This window comes from Stegostoma tigrinum, chromosome 1 (assembly GCF_030684315.1).
Source record: "Stegostoma tigrinum isolate sSteTig4 chromosome 1, sSteTig4.hap1, whole genome shotgun sequence".
Taxonomy (NCBI): domain Eukaryota; kingdom Metazoa; phylum Chordata; class Chondrichthyes; order Orectolobiformes; family Stegostomatidae; genus Stegostoma; species Stegostoma tigrinum.
The window spans coordinates 166426109-166442217 of record NC_081354.1 but is presented as its reverse complement, the minus strand read 5'-3'; the positions used below and the strand labels follow the sequence as shown (position 1 = coordinate 166442217).

The 16109-nt window shown below is 39.6% G+C and overlaps 1 protein-coding gene across 11 annotated transcripts in view; it reads right to left on the bottom strand.

Annotated features, from left to right (window-relative positions):
• The window catches only part of ctbp1 (C-terminal binding protein 1), a 341145-nt gene that overhangs the window by 70474 nt on the left and 254562 nt on the right, over positions 1–16109 (bottom strand). For 9 of the 11 annotated variants that reach the window (XM_059650027.1, XM_059650024.1, XM_048532493.2 and 6 more), the window contains one exon: positions 2750–2904. In XM_059650027.1, coding sequence (XP_059506010.1) covers positions 2750–2904 — 155 coding nt within the window. Of the gene's footprint in view, positions 1–2749; positions 2905–13998; positions 14081–16109 lie in introns of all 11 variants that reach the window. The other 2 variants (XM_048532511.2, XM_048532501.2) reach the window with 1 other exon arrangement.

Genomic DNA, 16109 nt, shown 5'->3' with positions numbered 1-16109 from the left:
TGGATGCTTTGGAGAGGGTTCAGAGGAGGTTTACCAGGATGCTGCCTGGACTGGAGGGCTTATCTTATGAAGAGAGGTTGACTGAGCTCGGTCTCTTTTCATTGGAGAAAAGGAGGAGGAGAGGGGACCTAATTGAGGTATACAAGATAATGAGAGGCATAGATAGAGTTGATAGCCAGAGACTATTTCCCAGGGCAGAAATGGCTAGCACGAGGGGTCATAGTTTTAAGCTGGTTGGTGGAAAGTATCGAGGGGATGTCAGAGGCAGGTTCTTTACGCAGAGAGTTGTGAGAGCATGGAATGCGTTGCCAGCAGCAGTTGTGGAAGCAAGGTCATTGGGGTCATTTAAGAGACTGCTGGACATGTATATGGTCACAGAAATTTGAGGGTGCATACATGAGGATCAATGGTCGCACAACATTGTGGGCTGAAGGGCCTGTTCTGTGCTGTACTGTTCTATGTTCTATGTTCTATAAATGCTGAATGAGTGAATCCAGCACTGATCCTTGTGGCACACTGCTTGTCACAGGTTCCAGTCTGAGCATCAACCTCCACCCAAAAGATTGGGTTTAAAATCATGGCCATTAATTAGATTACCCTATGTCAGAGTGTCAGAGAGTCATAAAGTCATACAGCATGGAAACAGACCCTTCGGTCCACCTTGTCCATGTCAACCAAGTTTCCCAAACTAAACTAGTCCCACTGTTATGCATTTAGCCCATATCCTTCCAACCCTTTCCTATTCATGTACCTATCAAAATGTTTTGAAAATGTTCTACCTGTATCTGCATCTACTACATCATTCCAGTTCATACCACATCCAAAACTTTGCTCTATTAAAGCTACTGTATTATTAATGAATTGTTTATTTTTTTGTTTAAGCTTTTGTGATGATGCTATGGCTTTAACAGGCGTATTTGATCTTGTGATTTTTTTTTAAATCATGAAAGGTTAAGACTGAGGTACTCAGCAATCTGCTTCAAGGACCATAAATAAGCAGCTTGAGAGATCCTGGGTTTTGTTTATCTAAATTTGAAACAATAGAAGTAACCTTAATTGGTGGAATCAAACTCCACTGAACCAAGATTTTTAGTTTTAGTTCTTCAGTAGCAGTTCTGGGGACTTGAATCTGGGTTTGAAAGCTTTAGTACATCTCCTCCTGTTATTCTCTGAGCTTTCTCTTGATGATTTTCCCTGCTGGACTGGAGAATTGCCTGTGAAACAATCTATTGTATTGAATTGGCCTTTGCCGAGGGTGTGTTTGTGGAGTGTTACTATGTTTGAACAGTTGCTGTTCAGTAGTTAAATAATCTATTATTCTGGTAGGTTATTCCAATTCCTTCTTTCTTTTGTTGTATTTTAACCGTAGTCCATGAACAAAGTGTGTTTTGCTTCAAGACTGGTAGTCTGACGAATCAAACCACATGTGGAATGCAATGCCTACACTTGTCTATAAAGTAAGAAAAAGTTAGGGTCTAGGCAGCTGAATTGGTCTAGTTAAGTCTTTGTATCATAAAAACTTCTAGAAATCTATCATCTCTGTTTTCTGCATGGTCAATAACTGAGCTTCCACTGCCCTCTGGGGTGAAGAATTCCAAAGGTAATCTTCCCTCTGACTGAAGAGATGTCTCTTCATCCCAATTTGAATGGACTTGCCTCTTTTTGAAGACTGTCTCCAGGTTCTAGACTTCCCTTGCCAATTTTTGCATCTAGGCTGTCTACTCTTTAAGATTTGTACAAGTTATCTTTTTTTCGAAACTCTAGAAATTACAAACCCAGTCTCCTCATAGGAATTAATCTGGTACACCTCCATTGCACTCCCTCAATGGCAAGTATATTAATCCTTCAATAAAGAAGGCCAAAACTAAACGCAATATTCCAAGTGATGTCTCAAAATACAATACAGTTCATGTAAGACATCCTGTACACTGGATTAGGGAATATCTTTCAATAAGTTAAATATTTCATCAAAATGAACAGGATTTCCTCCTGACTGCCACTTGCATCTCTTTCAAATTGTTCCATTTTAGATTTTCTTTTAAATCACTTGCAAAGCTCACAGTGCCTTCAAATAATACTAATTCTTCCACTAATAATGGAAATTTAGCCACTGAAGACAAAGCTTTGAATTATTTCAATCATTTTTCTCACATTTCATTTAGCAAAATGTTATTGATTTAATTCCTAGCAGCTCTTATCTAAAGTACAATTACATTGTATTAAAAATCCATTAAAGATAAGAATTAGCGTCCAAATTGAAAAATAAAATATAAAATGCTGTAAACAATTACCAATTATTATTAAGTTTCTATTCTTTTTAGCTTTTATGTCATCATTATGTACCAATAAAATAATTAGAGGGATTTGCATGTTGGCATCATTGAGCTCAACTATTTAGGGACTGAATTACCCCAATACCAATGCACATGATAAGAAACCCAAAGATTATTCAACAAAACATGTAGGCATGATAAGGTGAATGACTACATTCTGCACTCAACAACTAGCTGATCAATTGCATTGGTAATTATACACATGCAACTGGGTTTCAGGTGATCTCTCCAGACTAATATTCGAATGTTAACAGCACTCAACACTTAGGCCAAAAATCTGAAATGGGTCAGGCAAAATAGAAACATGATACGGATTAATAATCTTCTTAAGGCAAGACAATCTAATATCGCTTACATTTATTAAAATTAATCATCAAGTATCAAAGGACTGCAAGCTTAGATATTCTTATGCTCACCTTTTCATGAATCTCTTGTGTAGATTGCGCATCACAGAAAGCCACTGTAGCTACATCTTTAAGAATGGGCATTTCAACAGTGCAATCTCGGCCATCCAGCAGTGCCACCAGAGGGCGTGGGTGCATGGGGCCATTCATAATAGGAGGACGAATGCCTGGAGTCCAAAAGGAAATACAAACATTCCATGAGGCTTATTGACATTTGTATTTGAATTTATATTAAATTGTTTCACAAATTAATTCCCAATTTTCTCAGACTGATTACTGAAGTACAAGATAAACCTTCCCAACCTAAGTACAGAGAAGAAGAGTTACTAAGGTGTCCCTGGGGATTTTGGGCCTTTGCACATTGAACTACATGTCTCAGGTCAACCCTAAGGAGCCGAAAATATAAGCGTTAAGCAGAAAGGGTCGAACAATTAAAACCTGCTATGATAATTAATTAGGTGAGAAAACAATCCAAGCCAAAAAGAATAATGAACAGTTACGCTCTACAACCAGAGTTATTAAGACAGTTATAATGGGAACTGCAGATGCTGGAGAATCCAAGATAATAAAATGTAAGGCTGGATGAACACAGCAGGCCAAGCAGCATCTCAGGAGCACAAAAGCTGATGTTTTGGGCCTAAAACCTTCATCAGAGAGGTCTCTGATGAAGGGTCTAGGCCCGAAACGTCAGCTTTTGTGCTCCTGAGATGCTGCTTGGCCTGCTGTGTTCATCCAGCCTCACATTTTATTATCTTATTATTAAGACAGTTAGTACTGCTATTAGCAGGGCAGTATAGTGGACAAACACATGGCACATGGAAGAGCATAACGTGAACTGCACTCCACAAAGTTGAGGAATTGTTTGCACAGCGGGAGGGATGAGAAATCAGAAGGTAATACTCCCCAGAGGTTATGTGCACACTTCCTCTTGATCTACACAGTGGCATTTTACAAATCTACATACACTTACATACACAGTGTATATGTTGTGTTAACTGGCTTAATAAAACTTCTATATCATGAAACTTTATCACAATCCCGATCAGATTTCAAAGAAACATGACCAAGTATTTCATTACGTCAAATCTCTGTCAAGACTGATCAATTACTTAAAATATGCGCTCATCCAAGATCATACGTGGATTGCTTCTTTGTTGATTTCGGGGTCAAGCAGAAGTCACATGTGCCCCATTCAAATGAAACAAAATTGCTTGCAAATTCCAACCCTAGTTACATTTTTTTCGCAAGTGTCTGAAATATAACGGGGAAAATACTAAATAGATACAAGCAGAAAATATTAGGAATCTGAGCAACTAAGTTATATTCAAAGGAGGCCTGAATTCTTTTCTCTTTTAGACACAAATGAACTTGGCACTTGATCCCAGACCAAAAGGGAATGTGGTGTGAGGAAAGCTAGCCTGTGCTACTCTTTGCAAGAGTAATCCAATCAGTCTGATGCTTTTGGACTCTATGTAGCCTTGCAATTATTTTTCCCTGACATATACACCTGCTTGAAAGTTACTACGGCAGTAGAGAGAGCAAACTTCCCTCAAGGATTTCTGTCAATCTTGCATTTCATTTACAGTGTGATGGCAAGAACGGTCTCAGAAATTTAAAAGAGTGAACTGCAGAGGTTCAAGAAGGCAGCTCACCTCCACCTTCTCAAAGACAACTAGAGACAGGTAATAAATACCGGCTAGGCAGTGATGCCCACATCCTATAAGTGAATAAAAATTACATTTGCAGTGCCACATTGACTGCTGACGCAATCTCACAAGAGAATTTTTTTTGGAATAAAAAAAATGAGGGAAGAGAATCTCAATAGGCTCTGAAAGCAGCACATTATGCAAAAGTTTACCAGGTGCTTAAAAGAAATTTTTCAAGTCATGAAAACTATACAAACATCTTTGCTTCTCTATCAACAAATCAAGAAAAAAAAGATTCAAATAAGGTCAACCAGCCCATCGGCTCTACGAGAGATCTCCGAAGATTTTATCCAATTAGTCCCTTAGCTTCCCCAACTGTCCTGCGTACTTCTCCTTCACAAGTACGTTAGCCAGTTTCTTTTCAAAGGTTTGCTAGAAATCTACTTCCAAAACTCTTCGAGGCATTGCATTCCAGAACAACATAACTCCCTGCACTGAAGAAATAGTCCATCTCGTTTCCTCTCATCACCCTATTAAAATGTCACCTTGTTAAAATGTTAGCATTTTGTGTTAATATATAGCATCATTAAGGTAGCTGGATTCTTGGAAGCAGGTACATCTGTCACACTGCCTCATCATTTTCAAACCTCCCTATGGCCTCATTTATCCCTGTCTCTGTCATCTCATACAGCTCCGAAACCTTGGGAAATAACTATGCTACTTTAATTTTTGCCTCTTGTGCATCTCCAATCTTAAACTGCATTACCACTGATGCTTACATTTGCATTTGCCTAAGGCCTCAAGTTATGGAATTGCCTCCGTGCACACTACATCACTTTCCTAATTTCAAATCTGATATTACGTCTGACAAAATATCTGATTATGTAAAACAATGCATAATACAAATCCACAATGGTCCTGTGAAGCATTTTGCAGTGGCCAGATATCATAAGTGAAAATGTAAGTGTAAGCAGAGTTCACATACATTTGCAAGTAGGTACATTTTGTTTAAGCTACAGCCTGAATTATGAATTTACACGCTGATCGTAGAATCACCAGTTATTAATTTATTATTTGCAAAATCTTTAACAAGCAATTCTACTCTTGACAATGCACTTAGAAAGCAGCCACATTTTCAAACTTTGATGCGTCCAGCATGACTTTTGCTGCAAAGACAATCTGTTTCAAAACATGTTTTTTTAAAATTCACCATATTTTACCAAGAACAGATTTGCTCATTTAATAAGTATTCGAATGCAAAATGACAGGTAGCCTTCTTGAAGGAAGCATAAGTAAATCTACTGTCATATTCACACTGCTATAACTGAAGACCTTGCTGGCTTATCCTCAAAATATGCTAAGGATTCTCTTTACCAGGCTACCAACTGTGTAAAAAAGTAGCTAGCAAATTGTTTCCTGAATTTTCCAAGTCTTTTTTCCCCCCACTCACACAGCAGAGATCAGCAATCAAAAGGAATGGTAGTCCATTTGAACATTTGGTTATTTCAACACAACTGTAACTAAATTTACTTCTTGAAAACCATCAACAATAATTGTGTGATGATTAACGGAGGCCTAATTACTTTTTTTTGAAAGCACAATATCATACAATTGCCCTCCTCACAATTTATACCTAGAACTTCTATCATCAATTTGTATTAATTAGGATTTATAGATCATAGAATCCCTACAGTGTGGAAACAGGTCCTTCAGCTCAACAAGTCCACACCACCCTCAGACATCCCACCCAGACCAATCCCCCTATAACCCACCTAATCTGCACATCTCTGCACACTATGGGCAATTTAGCACGGCTAATCCATCTAGCGTGCACACCTTTGAACAGTGGGAGGAAACCAGAATTTTAAACACTAATCAAGACTTTGCTAATTAGCTGTCCAATATTTTCTGCTGATTGAAGATGATCTGAATAAATCAGTGATCACATGCTACAACTGCCTGCCTGGGAAATTCCATGTCATTGGTTATGAGTTCGATAAATTCTTGCATCACTAATGAGTCTGATCTTACAGCCTCATCTCTAAACACACATTTGGTAGGTATTTCTAATACGTTCCTAACCAGTTCAAAAATAAACAGGTCATTTTTTATCTTCAAAGCACTAAGAATTAAAGCAGATGTTTTTCGAAGCGAGTTTTCATAAGCTTTGATGGAAATGGTTCCCATTTCCTGGCTGGATGCCAAAGCTTAGGAATCACTGGATAAAGAATAATGAGTACTAAAACTACAATAACAGGAAAAGAGAAAGAATTTGGAAACAGAAAACAGGAAGGAAAGACAAAAGATAATGAACAAAAGTGCATACATCTTAATTATATTTTTTGACTGTAAACAGATAATAAAGTGGCAAAGGTGTCTATAATAATTTCTATGTACCTAAGTAGTCCAGAAGCTAAGAGGCATAGGAAAATGTTCTAAAATATGTCCACGCATTGAGAGATTCCATTGAGCTTTGTCTTTGTAACTACTCTCGATAGTAAGCATCTTCTGTCAGTTTTAGCTGGAAATGTATGCCTACATTGATTTCTGGTAGCTAATATGAAGCTGAAGAAGCATGGCTAATAAAGTTTCAGCCAATCTCTATTTGTTGGCCAAGACCTCCGAAGAATAGTCTTTCATTTGGAAGAAAAGTTGATCCAATGACTGAGCTTTTAACAGTCTGGTAGAACCATACTGTAACGTTACTGACAAGATTCAGGCTTGAACGGATAAATCTCAAATGGGCTGGCAGCATCAGTGAAGAAAAAAAAAAATCAGAGACTTAACATTTTGGGTCTGGTGACCCTTCCTCAGAACATTCTCGACTTTTTTCTTCGCAGATGCTGCCAGACCTGCTGAGCTTTTCCAGCAACTTCTGTTTTCGTTCCTGATTTACAATATCCACAGTTCTTTCAGTTTTTTGGAACTGATAAATGTTAAATAAGATTTACACCACAAAAATGCCAAGCAATGACCGCATCTAACGAGAGGATTTAAATATCATCACTTGACGTTCAATATCATTATCATCATTGAAAGCCCTATCAACATTTTGAGACTAGAAACTTACCTATGCTAGTCATACAAACATGGTGGCTACAAGAATAGGTTAGAGGCTGGACATTTTTCAGTGAGTAACTCACCTCCCTACTCTCCAATGCATGTCAGGACTATGTTGGAATACTTTCCACTTGCCTGGATGGGTGCAGCTCCAACAACATTCAAGAAGATTGAGATCATCCAGAACAAAGTAGCCTGCTTTACTGGTACCCCATCTACCTTTCTCAACATGCACTGCTGCCACCAGCAATGCAAAACACCGGCGTGTACCAATCAGGAGAGTAGCAGCTGAAGATGGAAATGTGAAAAAAAGCTTACATAAACAGATAGAGGTTTGCATTGTTTGGTGCAAATGGAAGAAGTGCAGTGAACAGCTGCACATTAAACACTACCAAAAGGAGAATAGAAACCACAGGTTTTCATCTTTGCACTCATCAGAATTGGACATCAGAAATACACTTGTGAAAAGAGACATCATTTTACAACAGTTAAGTGCTGCGCTTCCAAACATTTGTTACACACAAGTATTGTTGAAATACAGAAAATAGGAACAGCAGTAGACCATTTAGCCTTTCTAACCTACTCTGTCATTCAATATGATCATGGGTGATCGATTTCCCTTGATCCCTTCAGCAACCAGAACGATATCTAACTCCTTCTTGAAAACATTCAATGTTTTGTCCTCAACTGTTGGTAGAGAGTTCCAGGGCTTGCCACGCTTTGGGTGAAGAAATGGTTCCTTATCTCAGTCCTAAATAGCCTACCCATATCCTTTGACTGTGATCCCAGGTTCTGGAGCCCTGAAACTGAAAGGAAGGATCTAAGAGACAGGTGTGAAACTGGTCTGGTCATATGGTGCAGAAGAGAACAATAACTGGACACCAAAGAGATGCCGATGTTGAGAAGAAACTGACGAGTAGCAGGAAAGGACAAAAATCAAGAACCAGCACCTATAAGAATCAAAATAGAGGACTGAAGAAAGTAGCCAAAAAAATGACTGAAATGGAACCACTGCATCTTTCTATTTAGCCCTAAGCTTTCCTCTTCCTTCTTTCTGGCAGTCCCAACTCCATCATTCACCTCTCCACAGTTCCACCCCGGTCCCTACAACAGAAAGTTATACCATTTCAGTTTCTTAGAACATAGAACATAGAACAGTACAGCACAGAACAGGCCCTTCAGCCCGCAATGTTGTGCCGACCATTGATCCTCATGTATGCACCCTCAAATTTCTGTGACCATATACATGTCCAGCAGTCTCTTAAATGACCCCAATGACCTTGCTTCCACAACTGCTGCTGGCAACGCATTCCATGCTCTCACAACTCTCTGCGTAAAGAACCTGCCTCTGACATCCCCTCTATACTTTCCACCAACCAGCTTAAAACTATGACCCCTCGTGCTAGCCATTTCTGCCCTGGGAAATAGTCTCTGGCTATCAACTCTATCTATGCCTCTCATTATCTTGTATACCTCAATTAGGTCCCCTCTCCTCCTCCTTTTCTCCAGTGAAAAGAGACCGAGCTCAGTCAACCTCTCTTCATAAGATAAGCCCTCCAGTCCAGGCAGCATCCTGGTAAACCTCCTCTGAACCCTCTCCAAAGCATCCACATCTTTCCTATAATATGGCGACCAGAACTGGACGCAGTATTCCAAGTGCGGTCTAACCAAAGTTTTATAGAGCTGCAACAAGATCTCACGACTCTTAAACTCAATCCCCCTGTTAATGAAAGCCAAAACACCATATGCTTTCTTAACAACCCTGTCCACTTGGGTGGCCATTTTAAGGGATCTGTGTATCTGCACACCAAGATCCCTCTGTTCCTCCACGCTGCCAAGAATCCTATCCTTAATCCTGTACTCAGCTTTCAAATTCGACCTTCCAAAATGCATCACCTCGCATTTATCCAGGTTGAACTCCATCTGCCACCTCTCAGCCCATCTCTGCATCCTGTCAATGTCCCGCTGCAGCCTACAACAGCCCCTCTACACTGTCAACGACACCTCCGACCTTTGTGTCGTCTGCAAACTCGCTGACCCATCCTTCAATCCCCTCGTCCAAGTCATTAATAAAAATTACAAACAGTAGAGGCCCAAGGACAGAGCCCTGTGGAACTCCACTCACCACTGACTTCCAGGCAGAATATTTTCCTTCTACTACCACTCGCTGTCTTCTGTTGGCCAGCCAATTCTGTATCCAAGCAGCTAAGTTCCCCTGAATCCCATTCCTCCTGACCTTCTGAATGAGCCTACCATGGGGAACCTTATCAAATGCCTTACTGAAGTCCATATACACCACATCCACAGCTCGACCCTCATCAACTTTTCTAGTCACATCCTCAAAAAACTCGATAAGGTTTGTAAGGCATGACCTACCCCTCACAAAGCCGTGTTGACTGTATTTGATCAAGCCATGCTCTTCCAGATGGTCATAAATCTTATCCCTCAGAATCCTTTCTAACACCTTGCAGACGACAGACGTGAGACTTACCGGTCTATAATTGCCGGGGATTTCCCTATTTCCTTTCTTGAAGAGAGGAATTACATTTGCCTCTCTCCAGTCCTCGGGTACGACTCCAGTGGAGAGCGAGGATGCAAAGATCTTCGCAAGTGGCGAAGCAATTGCATTTCTCGCTTCCCAAAGCAGCCGAGGACAAATCTGGTCCGGGCCTAGCGACTTGTCAATCTTAATGTTTGACAAAATTTTCAGCACATCAGCTTCCTCTATCTCTATCCATTCCAGCATGCACACCTGCTCTTCTCGGCTACTTTTTCTGATGCTCCCACAAATATTTACTGACCCTGCTGTACTGGTTCTTTATCAATCAGTTCTCAACACTGCATACGCCCATTTTTGCATTCAGATCTCATTAGTACCTAGTCATTGTTACTTCTCTCTTCTTAATGGTGTTCGCGTTTCTGCACTATATTACTATGCTGGTCCTACAACTGTCTCCTAGATTCTGGCTTTCAGTGTGAATGATAGCTTTGTGTCATAATATTCCACTGCTCTTTTTCCAATTACTCCAATCAGACCTGATCCATAGAGATAGTAGGATGCTGGAGAATCTGAGATAACAAGGTGTACAGCTGGACAAACACAGCAATCTAAGCAGCATTGGAGGAGCAGGAAAGCTAGTAGAAGGGTCTAGGCCCGAAACGTCAGGTTTTCTGCTCTTCTAATGCTGCTTGGCCTGCTGTGTTCATCCAGCTCTACACCATGTTACCTCAGGCTTGATCCAATACTTGTTTTCTATTTCCATCTTCTGCCACTACTGACCCCAAGTACTTAAATTGGTTATTTGTTACAGGTCTTTGCCCATAATCATAGCACCTTCACTCTGAACCTCTTTCCTATTCTTTATAGCAGAGGGCTCTGAAGGCTAAACAATAAACAACTAAAGAGCTGCAGATGCTGGAAATCAGAAATAAAAACAGAAATTGCTGAAAAATTCACCAGGTCTGGTGGCATCTATGGAGAGAAAGCAGAGTTAATGTTTCCAGTCCAGTGATCCTTCTTCAGAAGTGCCCTTGGTGAATTCCTGCAGTGTATCTTGTAGATGGTATACACGATTGCTACTGTGTGTCAGGGGAGGGAGTGGATGCTTGGGGATATTGTGCCAATCAAGCAGGCTGCATTGGCCTGGATGGGGTCAAGTTTGAGTATTTCAGCTGCACTCAACCAGGCAAGTGGGGAGTATTTCATCATACTCTTGAGTTGTTGATGGCTGACAGTTTTAGGAAGTCAGGAAAGGAGATACGCACTGGTATCCCTATCCTCTGACCTGCTATTGTAGCGCGGTATTCACACGGCCTGTTTGCTTTCTGGTCAATTGTAAGCCCCAGGATGTGGATCATTGAAAAATACAGTGACGATAATGCCGCAGAATGCAAGGGGCAATGGTATGATTGCTTATTGTCTGGCATTTGTGTGGCGTGAATGTTACTTGCCACTTTTCAGCTTATCCTGAATATTGTCCAGGCCTTGCTGCATTTGGACATAGACTGCTTCAGAGGAAGTTGTGAATGGTGTTAGCCACTGTGCAACCACTGGCAAACATCCCCACCTTTGAAGGAAAAGTTATTGAACAGCAGAAAATGGTTGGACCTAGAAAACTACCATTTGGATTTCCAGCAGAGATGTCATGTAGCTGAGATGACTGACCTTCAACAATTTTGCAAGAATACCGAACGGCCTGGACAAAGTGGATATTGGGAAAATGTTTCCAATGGGAGGAGAGGCTAGGACCCGAGGGCACAGCCTTAGGGTAAAGGGAAGACCTTTTAGAACAGAGATAAGGAGAAACTTTTTCAGCCAGACAGTAGTGAATCTGTAGAATTCACTGCCACAGAAGGCTGCGGAGGCCAGGTTATTAAGTATATTTAAGACAGAAATAGATTGGTTCTTGATTGTCAAGGTGATCAAGGGTTCCGAGGAGAAAGCAGGAAAATGGGGTTGAGAAACTTATCAGCCGCGATTGAATGGCGGTGTAGACTCGATGCGCTGAATGGCCTAACTGCTGCTTCTGTATCTTATGATCTAATGCTAATCATCTTCCTACATGCTAGGTTTGACTCCAGAGACACATTTCCCCCTGATTTCCATTGATTCCACTTTTGCCAGGCCCCATTAATGCCACACTTGGTCAAGTATGGCATTGATAGAATCACAGAATCGCAGAATCCCAACAGTGTGGAAGCAGGCCATTTGGTCCATCGAGTCCACACCAACCCTTTGAAGAGCATCCCACCCAGACAATACCCTGTCCCTGTAGCCCTGCATTTTTACCATGGCTAACCTACATGTCCTTGGATACGATGAGCAATTTAGCATGACCCAACCACCTAACTTGCACATCTTTGGATTGTCGGAGAAACTGAGAGCACCTTGAGGAAACTCATGCAGACACAGGGATAACATACAAACTCCACACAGACTGTCGCCAAAGGCTGGAATCAAGCCTGGGTCCCCGGTGCTGAGGCAGCAGTGCTAACCACTGAACCAACATGCCGCCAGTCAATGTGTGTCACTCCCACTTCATCTTTGCAATATACATCTTTTGTCCATGTTTGAACTAAGGCTGTAATGAGGTCAGGAACTGATTAATGCCTCGTTTAGGTTCTGCAAGTGCCAGTGAGCTGGTTATTTTTAAGCAGGTGCTGTTTGCTAGCATTGTTGACGACGCCTTCCTTCATTTTACTAATGATTATTTTAGTCATAAGGTAACTTTGCAAAGAGACATTTTGCTCTGTTCTCTCCTCAAAATGACAAACATTCAATTTATGGATTCCTTAGTCAAATGGAAATTTCTAACTACTAATGCCTGCAAGTTTATCAGTCATGAGCCTAACCATATTTTGACCATCACCTCATTAATTTGTTTTTCCCCCAAGTCTGTAAGCAGCAAGGCTATTTGGCTGAGATATAGATAAGTAATCAAATTTGGAGGCTCTGGTGGATGATTCAGTTCATATATAGGGTATATATATCCTGGACTTCAAACTAATGAATTTAGCACTACATTCAACTTTTAACTTCACACAACACGCCTGAAGAGGATTACTTAGAAAAGCAATATAGTTATGCAATGTTGAGATATACACCATTGTATACAAAGAAATAAAATGCACTTTTTCCAAACCTTTTCTTTTTCCATCTTGGAGTTAAGATGGAAGCTTAGATTTTATAAATCTAAGTCACATAATGATACTTTTTAAACATTTAGCAAGAATTTCAAAGAGTGCACCAAAATTGCCCAGATAGAGAAATTTTAGAATTAAGCACGCCAATGATATGAGTGAATATAACTGGCCTACTGGTAAATAATTACCAAGGAAACAAAATTTCTACTTCTTCACGAAACATGGAAATGCTGGTTAAATGCAAATTAGAAAGGCCACCTGACCTCCTCAAACTCCCACCAAAATATCATCTCAGTCGTGATAAATTATTCTCGAAACCAACTCGCTGACAAGAGACTCACATTTGTGTACATTTTCCACACTGCAGTTAAGAAAGGCATGTTCTCAGCAGTTAATTTGCCTGATTTGCTTTTTTTAAAAAATAAAGACTTGATGCAGTCAAATCCTGTCAAAACAGATCAGAGTGCAACAAAGATATACTTGTTCGTATTGGGAGCCATTTGACCAGAATTTGATCTCCTGCCCAATCTATAGGGGAAGCTTAAGCAAAAGTAGACTTGCAAAATAGGAAATTTGTCGAAGCAATAAATATCTCATAATTAATTCTATTTGCACAGCATTGTGACGCATTAATCCCGTGAACACCAAAATCTGAAAATGATCCTTAAAAATGAAAATCAAAATGTACTTCTGCATTTAAAACCTTTAACTAACAGAAATTCAGATGTCAATGTTTGCAGAAACAGGTCTATAAATGGCCGAACACGCTAAAATCAATACTCAGTCAGCTATGGCAGTAACAAAGAATTCCATTTAAAGACAACTATTGATTAACAGTTTTTTTTTTGGTTTGGTTGTGTCAGTTTTGCACTACAGGGTAGAAAGTTCATAAAAGCAATGAAAAGGACCCACTGTGCACACTGTAGTCATTTTTGTGTAAAAATATCTTCATTGCTTCATCTGTTGGAACCCAGCGATAGCCATAATGTTTTTTCTAAATATAATTAATAGACAATGTATTAATAATAAAGTGTAAAGCAAATGTGTACTGCTATTCACATTGTGTAAATGAAGCTTAATGCAAATAAGAATATCAATTCAAAAAGGACTCAAGCCTGATTTAAAAGTTTCTATTTAAAGTTTCTTTTAAAGATTTCTATTCTATATTGTGTTTCCTTGTAAAAAAAAGAAACTAAGATACTGTAGTTAAATTAAAATTTTCTCATCACATGTAATGACATTGAAAGTGGTCACTGATTTCTTAAGTTCTACATTCAAAGCCTAAAAAGTATAAAGTACAACTTGAAACTTAATATTTACCTTGTCACCTAATTTCAGTATTAGTTATACTGCTGTTCTGGACCAGTAATATACTACATATTAACTAAGACAGGTTGTTCTGTGTTCAGTGGTTCAGGTAGAAACTTGAACACTTTTGATTTCACTCTATATCGCTTTCCTTCATGCAGGAAGGATATCCTACACTCAAGTGGGTATACCTCAGGTTAAAATTGTTAGTAACATTCCGGAATTATCAAATTAAGGGTTTAGTGAATAAGGCCATTTTATTTAAACATTATCAAGATTGATACAATTCTCACTCTTAAATAGTTATATCATGAATACAGAAAATTGTTTCAATAATTTAAAATTTGATAGCAAAGATGTCTCAAAGATGTTTTGTATGCTAATTCATTTTCCAGTGATCTACTATTTTTACTAAAAGTACACATAATCTGTCTAGAGTCTGAACACATTCTCCACATTACCTGCGAGGGTTTCCTCCCACAGTCCAAAGGTGTGCAGGCTAAGTGGCTGACTGTCCTAAGTTGCCCATGGTGTCTATAGCTAAGCAGTAAATGCAGGATTACGGTAATAGGGTTTTGGAGGTTGGACTCTTTTTGGACAGTCAGTGTGGACTTGGTGGGTCAAACAGCCCCTGTCAGTACCGTAGAGTTTCTATGATGATCAGCTTAGATTTCCACAAGCTGGAGTGCCAACAGTGCAACAGATTAAGGGTAAGGTGCTCATTATTGCTGCTGATGTCCCGAAAGAGATCGAATACAGTCTCATCAGCTACTCTTGACTTCAAATTCATTATGGAAGTTATGATTTATCTCTGAACAAAACCTTTCAGAGGCCACCCTTCTTTTCCTCAAACTCATGCCTCTGATTTTTATGCTTGGAGGTCACTTTCCCTGAACCCAGTTGACAGTTCCCCAGTCAAGAAACTAGCCACTTTTCTCGCCTGCCATGAAGGCAGGCAATTGGGGAGGTGTAGAGTCACAACCCTCAGGTGGTCTTCAAATAAGCATTTAAAAAGTTTTGAAGTGTCTCAATGGATCATCTCACTCAGAACTTCAAATAGGTAAGGAAGATAAGAAAGTATCCCTCCATGGTCAACTAACCTAATCATTTCCCCTACTCACCATCTTATGAGATGGGACATTTCTCCCGTGGCTTTCATTGCTCTGACGAGATTAGTTTCTGCTACTAGCACGCTACCAAACACATTTATTGAAAATTAGTCTATGAGCTATGTTAACATCAATTTGCTTAAACTGCCTAACTATTGCATTAAAATACACCCTCAGAAAAAAAAATTCCACAAACACATTAAGCACCGTACAAGTGGAGGAAGACAAAACTCCTGAATTGTGACAAATTTATAATGTGAAGTAAAACAAATGTTCATTTCAAAACTCAGAAATAATCAGAAGAGCAACCACAGTGGAGACTTGTTAAAGGTAAGCAGCATTTGAAAGATTTATTCTGAATGCGTTTTTAAAACAGACCAACAAGAGAGATAACATATTGCAATAGGATGTAATTTACGCTGGATTTTCATTTCTCACAAATGTCTGAATACATAAAATAAGACAGTGGAATCAAGGAGAGTAATAACATGGTTAGAACATTGGCTGTCAGAGTAAAAGTTGTTATCTGGGCCGGAAAAACTGTATTTCAAGCACTGTGGCTATGCCTAAGTTTTACTTTCAAGGTTCATACTAATGTTTTGATCT